Source organism: Polypterus senegalus, chromosome 2 (assembly GCF_016835505.1).
Source record: "Polypterus senegalus isolate Bchr_013 chromosome 2, ASM1683550v1, whole genome shotgun sequence".
NCBI lineage: Eukaryota > Metazoa > Chordata > Cladistia > Polypteriformes > Polypteridae > Polypterus > Polypterus senegalus.
Window position 1 is genome coordinate 236134205 of NC_053155.1, and position 18397 is coordinate 236152601.

Below are 18397 nucleotides of genomic sequence, written 5' to 3' on the forward strand. Positions count from 1 at the left end.
TTTTTAATTGATCCCTGCAACACATTACTAAAAAGTTGTGATGGGGTAGTTTTAGATGTGAAACTGGTGATTTCATCATCTAATATGTAAAGCAGAGTCAATGTATGTGTGTGTGTATGTTTGTCTGCCATACAAATCTGCACCGGGTGTTTGATCGGCACCAAACTGGGGATGGGGATCCTTTGTGACCAGGAGAAGGTCATGGGGTATGTTTGGTTGGGGAAAAATGTTTGTGGTGACCCGCAAGGCACCTTTTCACCTACACAACGTTCGCCACACATCCCTGTAATCAGCGACAAGATGGCCGCATGTTGCAACAGACGTTTTCTGTGGCGCCATCTAGCGGCAGCTTTGGTCTCTGTGCATTGCTCTTTACCCATGTTTCTTTAAATTTCCAAGAGATGCCGGAAGTGTCCAAGTATGAGAAGGCCGACTGCTTTGATCGGGTGAAGAGGAACTGCCATATGGATGTAAAACGTGAATGACCCACTAAGCATGATCGGTTGACACACCCGCATTTCCGTACATCACACTCCCACACTCACTGATAGTGCTGTATTTCATTTGCTAGCATCAATTATATGCAAGCACGTTTGAACAGAGACTCTCCTTAAAAACACAGCATCCTTCCCCCACCATTTTCCCCAAACGCAGCACCGGTTATATATCACTTCTCTCTGTAGTTACCATCGCCAACATCCGCTAGATGGCATCATGGGTCAACACAGACTCTCCTTAGAATCAGAGCACCCCTCCCCACCATTTTTCCCAGTACGGTTTCAGTGCTACTCTTTCTCACTGGCTTTCCGTATTTGTGGTGCTATTTGCTCGCTTTCTGACTCGCAGTATGATTTCAGTGTTGCTCTTTCTGACTGACTGGTGCTATTTGTTCGCTTTCTGACTTATTGTAAATAACGTAAATTCATCTCACTGTGGTGCTTATTCCATACGTAACACCATGTAACACATTATAATTGTCCAGCTTTTCGCTAATATACCCATGCCACCAAAAATGAGACGTAGAATTGGAAGATCCACTTCAGATGCCACAAGAAAATCTATTTCAAGGGCGTCTGAAATGCCACAGCAGACAGAATCCAGAGTGAAGGAAGTTACAATAAAATGTCAATCAGAAAACTGTTTGTTCTATTTCTTTCATTTGGTAAATTCACCAGTTATAGCTTCCCAGGCAATGCCGGGTACTCCTGCTAGCAGAATATAAAGAGACTCCAAAAATGCCTACTCCTTCAGCAGCAAGGATGTTACATTTACTTATTTGGCTGATGCCTTCATTCAAGTTGCACTATTTATGATCAAATTGCTTACACTTTGGTTTTCTAATTGGAGCCCAGGTAGCTGAAGTAACTTGCTCAGGGTCACACAGTGTCAGTAGTGGTATTTGAACCCACAACCTTGGCATTTGATGTCCAAAGCCTTAGCTACTACACCATACTGCCTTAGATGGCTTGCCAATTTGCCAACAGATCCAGTAATGTATAATCCAACACTTTAAGAACAATGTTCCACAAAGACAAATTGGTAGTGTACAGTATAATTAAAAGTATAAAGGAATCTGTTAAAAATCCTGGTGTATAAAGGGCAAGACCAAAAATACTTTTGATTGGATGTGACCTGCAATCCTTCAGATGTCACTGTCTTAAAAACCATCCTGCATTCGTAATGGATACAGTACCATGACATAAGCGCAGGAATACTTCTGTAAACCTTTGTCCGTCAACACCATTCAGTGCTTGGGCTTTGTCCCATCTCAGATAGAAAGTAGCACAATAAAATCTGGTTTTGTGGTCCATTTGAGTCAATATTTCAAATTAATTTTTGGAAATAACAGCTGCTGTTTCCCACGCCAAAGAGGAAAAGGGCCATCGAAGCTGCTCAGTGTCTGGTGCAAAAGCCAGCATCTGTCATAGTATGTGTTGTACCAGTGCCCAAGGCATGAGTAATATGCACATCAGTGAGGGCACTGTTTGTGCAGAAAGATATGTACAAATTTAGGAGCAATGTATGCTGCCATCCAAGCTCCATCTTTTCCAAGCATTTCCTTGTACTTTCCATACAGTTGCACAGCAAAAGACTTGCATAATGGATGAATGGGGAAATATCTGCTTACTAATTTTGATCAACTTGCATCTTCATTGTCCAAATGCTTAATAAGTACTATTAAAAGAAATAATGTTACTTCACAGTAGTAAAAAACTGTCCCTGTGGTGTTTTTTTTTTTGAAAATGGTGCAGTCATCAGATTTAAGTGGTGGTGTAGTGTTTTCAGTATAGTACAGAGTGAAGAGATTTTAGAAATCACTCCTTGTTTTTGAATATTTGCAATATTGTCAACTTCTTTGTAATTGGGGTCATACTTTTAATAGCACTCTACATAATAAGCTATTGATTATTTGTGTTAAATAATGCACAGTGTGTTGCACATTTATAATTTATTGAATCCAGACACTGGTTGCATAGTTAGATTATTTGCCCAGGCAATGAAAATAGTCAGATAGCATATTTGCTACATCCTTCTGCTGCTTATCATAAAATGGCCACCACTCTATCATCTTTCTGAGAATGTTTTGAAGGTGAAAAGTTTGAACTTTTTTGTGCTTGGTTTTTTATATTATTTTTTTTCTTCTACTTTTTCAGTTCATCATTACTCCATTTTATATACAGTAGAATCATTGTGCAGTTTCTAACCCTAAAACATAGATTTGTTATGCACCTAACTTAAAATCTTAGATTCTGGTTGAGGTTTCTTGAACTTCCTAGTTTTTTTTTTTTTTCCCCTTTGCCAAATACTTCCTCCATCTCTGATTTGGTGACAGTTTGCTATGGTTTTGTTGTTTTGCTCATGTTGCTAGGTAGTGCTTCTAACCTACGGGGAATATATAGTTTCTGTATTAGCAATGCCATATTTCAACATTTTTCTTTGTGTCAGAGAAGGCTCATGACATTTTTATCTCAAACAATATATGGATATGAACTGAAAAAAAACAAAAACTAACCGTTACAGCTATATTGGCAACTATTATTATGCTCCTGCTTCAGTTCTAACTAGTAAGAAAATGTCACTCCTTAGATCCTTGTAACATATTTTGCATATTTTTTTTTTTTTTTTTGAGTCAGAAATAGTTTCCCACATGCTCAGATGCCCACTTTTTCAGTTTGATTGTCCAAACTTTTAGGAGAACCAGCCATTATGGGAATGGTGTGAGTTTTGTTTTGGTTTTGCCTCTGACCTAAATAATACAGTTTACTAACTCATGGCTCATTTGGACAAGCATTCTACTTTTTCTGTTTAACTGGAAACCCCTTTTAAGTAATGGGGAAGTATGAGTAAGTGAAAATGAGGTCCTTTGACATCCTAACTGTATCCTTGTTTTTCAATAAGTGGACTAAGTTAATGAAGTAGACAACTTATAAGTAGTACATTAATATCGTCACATGTATGGAAAAAAGTAAATTAGAGGACTAAGTGAAGCAGATGGCTAATAGAGGGACACAGGTGGTGGCTTTGCTTCTTTCAGGAATATTGAATTTAAGCATTTTTTATTTGATAGTGCACATTAACTTTTACCCCCAATTTCCATGTGATTCTAAAATATTCCATGTTGGTCTATATTCCTTGACAGGTGCTTTTCTGTAATAAAGTGTGTGTTTTGTTTAGTTTGCTTTCACATGTTTGTTAGACATTTTTTAAAAGGTATTTTGTTTTGCGTTCTGTTAATTTTTGACAAATTAGACATAGGTGCAGTTCATTTTCAAATAACCTCACCTTTGCACATATAAGAAATGAGTACACCATAGCAAACAAATCGGCAAAAAAAATTCTCTGAAGAAGAGCATTTAAATTCGGTATTTGTATAGAACATTGTTATTGACACCAGTGTTACGACCTCCTTATGGCAGCTGATTCTGGTTTAATCACTATTCTCATCCTTCTTGATCTGAGCACAGCATTTGACACTATTTGTCACACAACTCTTCTCAATAGATTATCTTTGATTGGCATTACCCACACTCCACTAGATTGGTTCAGATCCTACCTGTCAGGCCGCACTCAGTTCGTTAACCTTAAAACGTGTCATTTCTTGTCTCGATTATTGCAATTCTCCTTTCTTTGGTCTTTCTTGCAAATCTCTTTATAAGCTTCAACTGGTTCAAAATCAAGCTGCCCACATCATTACTAGAACTCCCTCTGTTCACCATATCACTCCTGTCTTGCAGCAGCTTCACTGGCATCCAATTAATTTCCGTATTCAATTCAAAATTCTTCTGTTAACTTTTAAGGCTATCTGCAACCTTGCCCCTCCATATCTGCCTGTCCTCCTTCATGTTGCCATTCCCTCCCGCACCCTCAGATCCTCATCATCCACCCACTTGACTGTCCCCTTTGTCCATCTTACCACTATGCGGAGCAGAGCATTCAATTCTGCTCTGCTTTTAATATAATCAGTGCTTTCAAACTCTGTAATAAATATGGGCGTGCTGCTAGTTTTCCTGTCATACAGAACTCCATTAGTCACCCACCTGGCACAGGTGCACCACTGAAATCTCCCTGCTGGTCTTTTCATTTTTCACTGAATATTGTCAAAATATTAAAATAAGTATATGACCCATCCATTGTGCTTCTCTCTAAAAACAGTGAAGTGCTTATCTTCTGGAAAAAGAGCAGTCACCTGATATATTAATATTGACTGAACATATCCAGAAGCTTTGAGATAATTGTAAATGCTCACAAGACCTCAAATTTACCATCTATATTACTTGCCAACATTATCTCTAGTTACCTAAAATGGCTCATCTCTGACCATATCAACATAAAAGCACATCAAAGACTGCTTTTCCATAGACAATTGAGGACCTTTTGGAATCGGACCACACATCCTTGTGTAATTCTACTTCCCTATTTGATGTGGTAGTATGGACATTATGGATAGTGTCCTCCCCTCAGGTGAATTCTTGTGAATTCACTGAAGAACTGAACAGACTATTGATAACCTATCATGTCCCACATAAAATGTATTTCTGTTACTCCAGTCAGGTAGGCAAATTCAGATTACTTCAATCTAAAATCTCACAGCTTAAGAACAGCTTCATACTGCCTTTGTAGGCTGCTTAACAGTTCATCCATTGTCTTTTAATGTGCCCTATGCCTTGTCTGTAGCTTGGCTATTATAAATATGTGCAAAAAGTTTTAGAGTAGCTAAAGGTGGCTTTGTCATATTATCCTTCACATGGGCATAGCACTTTGATGTTTTTAAAAAAAAAAAAATGTACATCATGACCTGGAAACTACAGTCACAAGTGACAGACTCCTTTTTTTTTTTTTTTTTATGTTACTTTTTTCATTGGTCAATAGTGTGGTCTTCAATTCAAAAATTTGATTCCATGTGATTGTAAGATGCCTGTTTATAATGTGTGCTGTTTTTTTCCCCCACAAGTATCTATTTAACAATATCTTAGAAAAAATGTTTTTTCTTTTCTTTAGTATACAGCTTGAAAACTGATGTGGATTTATACAACAGGGATCTTTTTTTGTTCCCTTGGATGTTTTTCACATTGTTTGCTTTTTTACAGCATTGGTTACTATTGGTTTGTATTGTATCCTACACCATTTATCTCTTTTACAATTTTCCTTACCCATCACAACAAATTGGGGTTTTTAAAAGACTTCATATCCAGTTAAACATTTTGATCTTCATCCCATGATCCCCTTTTAACACTAAAATTACAAAGCCTATGAAAAAAATAAACCTGGCCCAACTTAAATCCGTTCGCAACCTCTCCATTGGCGTCTGTCGTGTTGTAAATGTGTCGATAACCACAAGCAGCCTACTACCAAAGAAAAAGAAATCAACATGTTTACAACACAAGACGATGACGGAGAGGTGCGAACAAATTTAAGGTGGGCTGGGTTTACTAATTTTTTCATAGGTGTTGGTAATTCTAGTGTTAAATTCTTCAGTTTACTTTTACAATATTCAATGGCTAATTCCTCATGAATGGTCAGTTTTGGTTATTTTTGCCTTTGTCCCGCAGTGCTTGTTATAGTACCATCCTCCTTACTTGCTGTTACAGCCGTTTGGCATTGACTTTCATTGTAACCGGGTCTCTCCTTAATCTGATGGCCATTATCTTCTAGTTTTGCTTATGAAAACCATGAAAGAAATTCAGTTTCAATTATAGAAATGCCACAAATGACTAACCACCTTTATATATTGACTTAGAATGAATCTGTCCTGCCAAGTGAGGGTTGGAATGCCCCCCATCTGATCTGTCTAAATAAACATCACTGCAGATTCCTGTTAAGGGTTCCCAGTTCTCCCAGTCAAGACATCACCCCATCTCATTTCTGTTATTTTACTAGAGGTCTACCAAACGTCTTGAAATCCTCTGTAGTATCTTCACCATTAATATTTCGGTTTATTTTTATGGTTTACTGCAGGACATATGAAAGGGATTGCAGTATAAAAATCATATTAGTAATTCTCTGATGAGGTTACATAGGATAACAGTCTTTTCATATTCAAGCTGACTTGTAAAATCAGACCAACAATAAATATTCTTAACTTGTTGAAATGTGTTGTTGGATACTTATCATTTGTAATTACTACTACTCAAGTTAAAGATTCTTTTTTTGTTTTTTGTTGCTACATTATGCTGTTTACTCTCAATAAGTGGGTGATTTTATCACAGTTTGCTTCAAGAGGTTCTTTTCTAAGCCACTGAAATTTGTTCTTTTTTTTCCTAGATCTTTGGTTATTTTTCCATTGGCTCAGGTTTTATTTCAATTCCAGACAATATGTGTTGTACATCTGTAATCCATGCTGGGTTTTCAAAGCATTCTCTGGTCAGCACCATGTGCATATTCAAAAAAGTAAAATGGCCATTCCTCACCTGCTTTTGGGATGATATTTCCTAGTGAAGAACAACCTAATCTCAAATTAAACAATGTCTCAGAAACCTATTTTTTAAACTTGGATTACTATAAGAAGGGCTGTGGAGTCATGTTTACATGCATAGAGGACATTCCCGGTCTTAAACTATAAAATTCTCTTCAACAACCAAGAGCACCAGTGTATTTTAGAAAACTAGTTAATTTTGAAGATGCAGGTGGGGAGAATCTTCACTCAGGAAAAAGTTCTCAATCTACCATTTCATTTACATTTTGGGTTTATATTACTTACCAAGCTATATTGGGATAAATAACTACAAAGTAGTTCTCATTAAATCATTTGTTAAAACTTTTTAAGAAAGAAAAATGAAAATGCAACTCTTGTTGCAGTTAGGTTGTGTTGTTAAATTCCAGTATTTTTCACTAGGAGCATTCAAACAACCACCACCATTGCTAAAGTCGTGTAATGTACAGTGTGTCTCTTGTTGAAATGCATTAATATCTGCATATGAAGAATTGTGTCAATAGGATAGAGTATGATTGATTGTGTGCTTTGTTTTATAATGCATTTAAATACATTTCAAGTATTTTTTCAAAATTAAACATTTTTAGTTTAGATTACCCTTTTTACTGATTCACCGTTTTCTAATTTTATATTCTTTTTAGGGCTGGCATTCTTGCACTGTAAATTATAAATCAGATAAGAGTAGGACGGTATGGTGACACAGTGGTAATGCAGTAAGGAGGCAAGGATTTACATTCTGGATCTTTCCTGTATGTAGTTTGCATTTTCTCCATGTGTCTGTGTGGATTTCCTCTGGGTGCTCCGGTTTCTTTGCATATTCCAAAGGCATGCAAGTTAGGTGAACTGCCATTGTTGAACTGGCCCGTGTGTGTCCCAGTCTTTGGCTGCATAATTGTTAGGATATGCTACAGCCCCTGTAAACCTGCTTAGGTTTATATGGTCTTAGAAAATGATATGGTATAATCAAGAGTACATTGTGCCTTTGTGCTTGCAGCTGTGCAGTCAGTCTCTCTTAAGAGGTACTAGCAAATTGCTTGCCACTAAGTCCCCTTTTTGATGGGGATATACAATGTTGACAAATTCATTATTGAAGCTGAGTTTTGACTTTGTCCTTTATCACTAGTGTTTGCAACATGGTGACAGTCATCTAGGATTCCTCACATTTCTACTTATCTTGTTCCTTTCCTGTGAGCATGCTGCTCATATTCCATAGCTTAGATGCCAACCTTTGGAGCTGGGATATATTTAGAGGGTGAAGGAACAATTTTATGCACTAGATTTTTATTCATACAAGAACTGTAAAGAGGACAGGATTGTTTTTCGCCCAGTGAAAATCTCAATGAGCCAAGAACAGCAAATAATGGATGATTTGTTCATGCCTAAACAATTCTCTTCATGGGGAAAAAATAAGATGACTGGTATGTTTCCAAAGTTATTACCATTTGAAGACAAAAATTAAATGTTTGTAATAATGTAATATTTCTTGCCATTGGAAAACTTCAGAATTTTTTTTTTTTTGCAATTCTTCCTTGTTGTTCTTCATAGCACTCCATATGAAGTTTGATCACTCTGCCTATAATCTGTGTATAATGGACAGTAGTAATTTTTTTTTTAATGAGCACTTTAAAGTGGTGATAATCTAAATTTTTGCCTTGACTTACACCCCTGTATTTCTTTTTGAAGAATGCAGTGCTAAAAGGTTAATAAAGATATAAGTTAAAGCAAAAGTTCTGGAGGCACTATGAAAAAACATTTTTTCTTGTTTACTGCATTTTACTCATTTTCTTATTTTATTTATGTATTTATTTTTAGGAAGTGACAAGGAAAAAGTTTGGTAACAATGATTTTCGAGCAGCATTGGAAGATGGAGTATTATTGTGCGAGTGAGTACATTTAACTCTCAATATCCTCTACCTTTGGAATCTAAACTATTTTTGCACAATATTGGTCTTATGTTCTGTACATAATGGAATAATTTTGGCAGTCATGTTAAAAGTAACTGTTACATGGTTTCATCTTTTAATATAGCTGTATTTTGCTGGGGGAACAGGTCTAAATGCTGAGTGATATGATTTCCAAGAAGACCGTACTCGGATTGTGTATAGTACCTTCACTTTTTGTAATTGCATTAAAATATTACTTACAACGTTACAAGTAAACAATGCAACTTTGAGCAATAGAGGGGAGAGGTTTTTATATCAGAGTGCCCCAAATATTATGGAAATGTCTAGACCTGTGGCTATGCTTTTTATTTTCTCTCTCTCTCTGTGTTTAAATTTCAAAAAGTCTTGCTCTGCATTTCATACAGTAGTTCATATTCTCTGTACAAGGCTGAAGAAAAAATGTTTGTATGTGTAAATGCAAGCTAAATTTATTAGAATTGTATCTTTAATATCATACTGAGATTCCCTAAACCAGTGTGGAAGTGATTTCTCTCTATTATAAAAAAAAAAAAAAGGAGGGAGACTAGGGAGACGAGACGTGATCTTCTTGGAAGACAATTTGATGTCCTGCGAGACAAGGCAGTAAGACAACATTTAAAACAAATTCACTGACATCTAACCCAGCAGTTGTTGCTTTTGGCAGACACACTTCATGTGCTCCCAGCTCTTAAAACGGCGACAAGCAGAACATGCAGGTCACCTGCCGCAACAGGCCAGTAGATGATCTGACCGCTTGTCCTTAGCATGCGTTCAGCCCGCTCTTCCTCCTCTAGACAATACCCCCTTTGCCCCCCAAAGCCTCACTTCACAGCATGAGCCGCAGAGATGTGAAATGGCAAAGGACCGCTGCTGTACAGGCTTTTAAATGATCGATTTGCAGCTCGACAAACAGAATATGCAGCAAGCCAGCAGCAACAAGCCAACCGCCTAATTTGCATTCAGCAACCCCCTTCATAACACGAGCAGCGTTGTATGTCCTGCGAGAAAGAGATTTAACCACACCTGGGGCTGGAAAAAAAAGGATAAGTATTGTTTGTACAAAAGTTATAAGGTAAAAGTGAAAATAATGCATATGTTACAATTCCCATGAAAATAACAAACTCTTTAAATTGTATACAGTAATCCCTCACTATATCGCGCTTCGACTTTCGCAGCTTCACTCTATCGCGGATTTTATATGTAAGCATATCTAAATATATAATGCAGATTTTTTGCTGCTTCGCGGGTTCTGCGGACAATGGATCTTTTTTTCTTCCTGTACTTGCTTCCTCAGTTGATTTGCCCAGTTGATTTCATACAAGGGACGCTATTGGTGGGTTTTACTGTAATAAACAGTGTGTTTACATACATAATTTCAATGAGTCTTACCTAATATGTAAGAGAATACAAAGGGTTTATGCTGTGTAACTGTGCGGGGAATATTTATAAACAGTGTGGGAGAGTTTATAAGGGCTTAAAATGTATAAAAATAACCATACAAACATATGGTTTCTACTTCGCGGATTTTAACCTATCGCGGGGGGGTCTGGAATACAACCCCCACGATCGAGGAGGGATTACTGTATCCGGTAAACCAAACCCGGGAGTAGGCAAGCGAAGCAAGCAGGGGGCAGAGCCCCATAGTTTCTAGTTAAGATATTGAATGGTGAGTTAACTATATAGTGTAGGTGTAAAACCAAGGTATTTCATCTGGTGTAACGCTAAATAGAACAATAAAAGACACTGGTCTAATGAGATTTGAAAAGTACCAGAGTAGAAATGGGGTCAGTAGGATATATAATCTGTTTTAATATATATATACACTTTTCAATGGTAAAAAATAAAACGGTATTTACATTTTTCCTACTGTATTACTTCAGTACTGTAAAGTGCTTTAGGATTTGCCTAGACCTTGATAAAAATTGCATAGGCCTTCATAAAAGTAAAATGTTGTTATTGGTGTCAATTTGTTTGGATGCTTTGCTATAGGTGCTTCACTCTATCATGATGATTCACTTTGTAAACTGCAACATTTTTGATGTGAGACAGCAACTCTGCTTCACCATGTGTTAAAAGCATCTGTTTTCCATTATAACTTTTCTAAAGTTGGCTGACCTATACCACATGAATTCAGTAATTTACTTTTATAGATGCTGCTTTGGAAGGGAGTGGTGGAAAGGCATTTAGAGTTCTAAGTTTGTATCATTATATCTAGCAATATCATGGAAAAATTATTTACTTGTAACTGTATCAACTTAATTATGCAAACACAAACTCTTTAGTATTTATTCCCAGAAATATATATGCTGTAACGTTGTCTTTTTTTTCTTGCTAAATTATGTTAATAGAGTGCCATAATTTTGAATACAGTTTGTCTGTTTGGGCAGTAGAGGATTGCTTAATTTTTGAAAGCTTAGCTCTTTTAGAAAAACTTCCTGAAGACCCAAAGGTAGCCAGGGAGCTGGGATTAAGCTGCAAATTGAGCATGTCCTGATGATGTTGCATTGGATCACATGCTTGACCACCTATACCTAATAATATATTGCATTTTTTCCTCATCAATGAGAAATGTTTGATAGTAATCATCTATACTGCCTAGGTAGATTTTGTTTGACCTTTTTGACACTGATGAACAGAAAAAAAAAATTATGTCAAAGTAAAATCAAATCTTTGCAAATTGGTCCAAATTACACATAATAAACACAAAATAATTGCTTTTCATAAGTTTATCTCTTTCTAGTTGGTATTTACAGTAGTAGATACACCTTTGGCAGCCACCATCCATTGTGATTCATTGTTGTATAACAATAAAATGTGAAAGCTACCAAGCAGGTGAATACTTTTTTATAGTCCCTGTATATACCAGTAGATACCAATCAAAAATGATGAGCAACAACTGAATTAAGTTAAACAAGGGCATTGTTGGGATGTTCCATGGAGATGGCTCCTTAAAGCTTGGGCTACTTCAACTTGCTTCTTCTGGAACCCAACTTTTGATTACTAGTATTGGTATGTCTATGCCTAACAAAGTTGACAGATACTTCTTTCTATCTTGGAGGCTATGGCAATGTTTTCTTCGGGATGCAGAACTAATTCATCCACTTTTTGACAGGCAGACAGAAGGTAGTTCAAGTGGGTTGCCACACTACATCAAACAGCAGAGCCACTACCCCACCCCTCAGTATTAGCATCACTCCAGTGGAGAGAGTGGACTGTTTCAGATACCTCGGTGTCCACATCACCGAAGATCTAACTTTGTTCAAACTCACAGATACCTTGGTAAAGAAGGTACAAGAATGTTTTTACTACCACAGATTCTTCAATGATTTTACGCTGTCTTCCCAAATAATTCAGATGTGGATGTGTAGAAGTTCTTAAAGTACAGGCAGTCCCTGGGTTGCGTGCGAGATAGGGACTGTAGTTTGTTCTTAAATTGAATTTGTATGCAAGTCAGAACAGGTACGTTATTTTAAAAAATGCTATTGTTGACTGACTGTAACCAAGTGCTCTGCCAATGAATGATGAAGTTTCACCTCTCTCTGACCTTTTTATTATTTCTACTTTTTATTTTCCATGGTGATGGTTTTTCTCTTCTTTACTGTATCACCAGATACCATCAGATTTGTGTTTCAGAGACATTCTTGAAGGGTGAAGACAAAAGGTTAAGATGAGCTCTTCTGCACAGCACTGTACACACTATCACAGCAGGAAGGCACCCGTCATCAGCACCTCTGATGTACTGAATGAGAGACAACTTCCTGCTATTGAGAATGAATACGGGCAGCAAGGGGCGGTTCACCTCCACTATAGTATGCTGCCTGCAGTGTCTGCTCACCGAGAACGAACACGGTGCGGCCAAAGACAGGTAGTGAATCGCCCACTACTGCCCCCATTCAACAGGCAGCCACCTGAGGGACACTACAATGCTGCCCCCCACCGCCCCGTTCACCCTCAATCGCATCCGTTCAGCCACAACTAGGTCACCGCTTGCAGCATCACCCGCACACGGCTGCCCAGTTCGTTCTCGGTGGGCGGGCAATGAAACGCCCCATCCAGCCTCCATCCAGTTAGGAGCAGTAGCTGCGGTGGCGTGGTGAGTGGGCAGCGAACCGCCCCATCAATCCTCTGTCCTGCACACGAGTGGTAGCTGTGGCCCCGGTGACTATGGACCCCGGGTCACCGCTTGCCACCCACTGAGAATGAATGGGGTGCGCCCGAGGGACACTACACTGCGCGAGCAGCGAAATCGTCCCCCTCCAGTCTCCATCCAGCCACCGCTTGCAGCGTCCCCAGGCCGAAGATGATAGAGCGACAGTTACTGTGGCACATGCGTCGCGTCTCCCAGGCAGATGCAGCAGCTGCGGCCCCATTCGTAAGTCGGATGTCCGTAACCTGGGGACTACCTGTATTTTAAACACATCTACATCTGAAAGCATTTTGACAGGAAGTATTACTGTCTGATTTTTGGAACAGCATGCAACAGGATCACAAGGCTGTACAGAGAGTGGTGCGGTCAGCTGAACGCATCACTGGTTTTGTACTCCCTAACTTCAACTACATCTACACCAAGTGAAGCTGGACCAGGGCAAATAAAATTGTCATTGATACCAGCAAACCCAACAACTATTGGAAGCTGTTTTAACATTTTAAATCCTTTAATTTGATATCTGTTTTCAAAATGTTGATATCATGAGTTTTAAACTTGATATTGGCACTTAGAAATTTGATACTTGGCTTAATATTGAGCTTTTGAGATTTGATATGAAGTTTTTAAATTTGATATTGCACTTTTGAAATTTGACATGACAGCTTAAATGCTAATATTTTGTAAATTTTAAACCACGTTTATAAAATTTGATATGAAGTTTTTAAAAATGTATCTCAACATTGTAATGTTTGATATCAAGCTTTTAAATTTGATGTCAATCTCCTTAAACTGGATATCAAAGTTTAAAAGCACGATATCAAATTTCAAAAGCTGTATCAAATTTTATAAGCCTGATATCAAATTTAATAAAAAGGAAAATGGATTAAATGTTAAAATGTCATGCCACAATATATAAACATTTAAGCTCTCTTTTTGTGAAATTAAGTTTCAGAAGTGCGATATCTAATTTTAAAAGCTCAATATCAGATTTAAAACCAACAGTATCAGTGTTGTAACTGTTTATCAGGGAAAATGGATTAAATGTTGAAATGGCCTGCCATAAGAAATACCCTCTTCTGTACGGCAGTCAGCTAGATGCTACTGCTTCCCAAAGCCTAGTTTAGAGACTGTGGAGGAACTTTTTTCCACAGTCCACATCTTAAGTAAGGAAAATGTCTAAATCTACATGATGTTAACTATTAACTCTGTTACATTATTTAAGGTTAATGTAATTATTTAATCGCCTATTTAAAATTCTGTTAATTTTTGATATTTATAAAGTCATATATTATTCTTGTTTTTTTATATTCTTCATAGAGGCATAGTCCTTGGAGGTGAGCAACTAAGTATTTTACTACATATATAATTTGCTTGTGACAAAATTTAGGTTTGATTTAATTTTCCAAAAAAGCCCCATGTCCTGATATGGAGGTTCTTGATGACAATGACTTTACGAAGAAACTTTTGATTCAGGACACAAATTCCCTGAATGCAACACTGCAAGCTACAGTAACTTTATCAAGTTTAGAAATAAAACTGCAATCATCATGGAAGAAGCATCAAAAATCTACAGAGAACTTAATTCTCCACTGTCCAATATTTTTGTCATGATTTGGGCATGAACGCTTTCTGGATTGTGAGTTTTAAAGAAGGTATAAATGGTAACAGTTTAGCTTCTTCCAACCTAAGATTTTGCCCAAATGATTTTCAAACCTTTGCAACTGCACTGCTGAGTTTACACCAACTGCATTGATTTGCCTGGGCCTCATCGTGTCCTCATTAGGTTTTTAAGGCACATGCCCCACCAGCTCACCTTAAAAGAAGCACTGGTGTCCCAGATATATCATATATAAGTTTACATCTTGTGTGTGTTTTTCTCCTCAGTTTTAATTGTAGTTTATTACAGAACAGCAATAATGGAAAATTATTGTAGTCCAATATTTAATTGAAGTAGTAACGCATCCTCTACCCTTTCCATCCACAGCAGATAAATCCCCTTTAAAGATCAAATAGTATTCATGTCTGTGCACACCATGAAGATACAGTAGTCAAAACAAACACAGTGAGACGAAGAAAAAATGTTTGAAGCAGTAAGGTCATATTAATAGAGAGAACAGAAGGCAGACATTTAGAGGCTGGACATCAGAAACTAAGAGTTAATATGGCTGCCGTTAAATTAGTATTATGATTTCAGATTCTAAACTTTTAGCTGGTTGGTTATACAGTAGACAGTTGTTCACAGGTTGCTTGAATAGCCCTCAACTTATTTGATACGGAGAAGGCTACTTATCTACTAATTGACTGTCCTGAGAGAATAGCATTTAATACTGGATTTATAAACCTGATCAGAATGTTATCTGATTTTCCTCTTCGCAGCTGTCACTGCAAACTATTCACTGTCCCTCCCTTTTCTGTTTTAAAACAAGTAGCAGAAAGATGTCCACTTTCTCCTCTTTAATCTGTCTCTTGAATCATTGGTGACAGCAATCTGTAACTATCAATTGACACCTACAGTATATCGTCATTAGACTCTCAATTTCCTTCTGCACTTATGATCTCATTTACCTAAGTCATGTTTTTAAGAGAGCCCTGTTAATTTAGTCCTGTTTTTAAGACTTTGAAAATCCTCTATAGTTGTAAGATTAACTGGAGTAAATTATCTATTTTGCAACATACTACTTTATTGCAATAACCTCATTTACTTTGATTAATCAAAGTCACTAATATCTGTTTTTGTGAATAACCTATAGTGCCGATATGAAATGGCGTACTTGCTTGATGACATTGTGAAATGTTTACTGATGCTGAGGTCCTGTTATTCCAGTCTCTCCAGTCAGTTTTCAGATGAGCATTGGAATAAATATATATATATATATATAATATATATCTATACTAATAAAAGGCAAAGCCCTCACTCACTCATCACTAATTCTCCAACTTCCCGTGTGGGTGGAAGGCTGAAATTTGGCAGGTTCATTCCTTACAGCTTCCTTACAAAAGTTGGGCAGGTTTCATTTCGAAATTCTACGCGTAATGGTCATAACTGGAAGCTGTTTTTCTCCATTTACTGTAATGGAGATGAGCTTGAACGCCGTGGGGGGAGTTTCGTGTGACATCATCACGCCTCACGTAATCACGCAGTACATAGAAAATCAGGAAGACCTCCAAAAGCGCTGAAGAAAACATGCATTATATAATTGAGAAGGCAGCAAAACAATAAGAAGCGGCGAGTGACATATCCAACCATATTGATGAGTTCTGCTACTTCGAAACAAAGCACGATGTAAACCTACACTTTAAATTAAGTTCATAGACAGGCTGCGCTGGCGTTTGTAATTTAGTGCCTGCCCATATAAGGCCGTCCGTCAGCGGCAATCCAATAGCAAACTCCACTAAATATTCACGGGTTAAGGACTGTGCTTATGCAGAGGAAGATGAGATGGTCAGCGTGGTGTTTGGCACAAACTCAGCGAAACTGCGAGAGAAAGTTTTAAGTGCCAGGACTAAGGTAACATTAAATACAGCCATGGACATAGCACGAGATGGCACCAGCACAGCTGGGAACCTTCATGCATGTACACGAGCGGCTCACGTGAACTGGCGCAGTGCACAGATAAAAGCAACAGTTCCAAAGAGCTGAACAAAACCGAATTACACAATTGAAAAGGCAGCAAAAATATGAAGCGTCTGATACATACAAGCATATTCATAAATGCAGCTACTGTGGAAACAAAGCACACGGTGGAAAAAGTCAATGTCCGCTAAAGGAAGACAGTGTAAAAAAACCCGTGCATGCAGTGTGTCAGGTCTCGGATAAAGAAGAAGACGAGCTGTTTATTGATGCAGTAAGAAACGAATCGATGAATGAAACCTGTCATCTTTACAGCGATTGACAAACACGGAATGTAACTTGAACACAACACATCCTACAAATACGAACCTGATTGAAAGAAATAATGATAATCAAATCATTGATGACAGCAACACTCAGTAACACTCACAAAACAAATACTGTATATTGACAGTCATGTTACGTTATTTTTAAAATGTTCCCTTTTCTTTTTCTAGCTTTTTTAACACACTACTTCTCCGCTGCGATACGTGGGTATGTATATATATATGTATATATATATCCCGATCTACATACTCGAATAATGGATACTTTATTCGCCATCAATGATTGTTTTGGTAAAGCCATACTCAGTGTATTCATTAGATGAGCGGTAAAAAGTAAGAGCGAGGGAGGATGACTTATTGAGGCATGCAGGCTGTAGTGCGCGTCAACTCTATCTGAATTGCGATCACATTTGAAAAATATATCTTTTCAAGTTCTATTTAGTCCATATGTGTCAAACTCAAGGGCGGGCCACATCCGCCCGGCGTGTAATTATATCCAGCCAGCGAGATCATTTTATATACTGTATTATTGTTATTAATGGCCGGGTATATGAAGCGCTGGTAACACAATAAACTACAGATCCCATAATGCAGCGCTTCAGCTGCCTTGCGAACACTTACGCGTTAATCAAGTCTAGCTTATGATGCTGCAAGTTATTGCGAAGCTAGCTCACACGATGCTGAAGAGAAAAGTTGATTCTGAAAATAGAGCCTTTAAAAACCGATGGGAGGCTGAGTATATGTTTACTGAACCCGTGTGTCTCATTTGTGGAGCTAATGTGGCTGTAATTACAGAATTTAATCTAAGACGGCACTATGAGACAAAACATCAGGGAGTTCTGTGTTGTGGAGATTCTCAGGATGGATTGCAGGTGCTCATCAGTGAGGCTGAAAGACCTGAATGCAATGCAGAAGATACAGAAAGCAGAAGAATTAAATAAGAATCTGACACTTCAGCGGACGTTTTACCGTGCACAATCACAAAGTGATTTCAAGTGAAGTTGCTTTTATGGGAGACACAAATGCACCAGTGCAACTTTCCCTGTTGCCAAGTAATGTTAAACCAAGTCGTCACTACGGTGTTCCCAAATCGCACTTTGCTGATAAACCGGCGCACTGAGTTTGCACGGCGCTTTGGTGACTTTGAAGAACAAAAAAAGTCCGTCTACATGCGGCTCGAACCTTGTGCATGTTTGGTAGCACATATCTGTGTGAGAAGCTCTTCTCAGTTATGAAGAATAACAAAACAGCACACGGGAGTCTCCTCACTGATGAGCACCTGCAATCCATCCTGAGAATCTCCACAACACAGAACCTCACACCAAACATAAACGAACCTGTTGCCAAAAATAGATGCCAGGCGTCCAGCTCTAAAATGACATATGAGCAAAGACAACTTAATGATTTGATTTGTTATTGCTGAAAGGAACACATTTTATTTATATTTCCAGGTTTTGTTATGCAGCATGTTCATATTTGAATTTGTATAATTTTGAAAGG

General features: G+C 37.8%; 1 protein-coding gene across 12 annotated transcripts in view; it reads left to right on the forward strand.

Moving 5' to 3' along the window:
• Positions 1 to 18397, forward strand: part of lmo7a (LIM domain 7a) — a 183326-nt gene that overhangs the window by 22718 nt on the left and 142211 nt on the right. For all 12 annotated transcript variants that reach the window (XM_039745351.1, XM_039745352.1, XM_039745355.1 and 9 more), the window contains exon 3: positions 8744 to 8814. In XM_039745351.1, coding sequence (XP_039601285.1) covers positions 8744 to 8814 — 71 coding nt within the window. The remainder of the gene's footprint in view (positions 1 to 8743; positions 8815 to 18397) is intronic.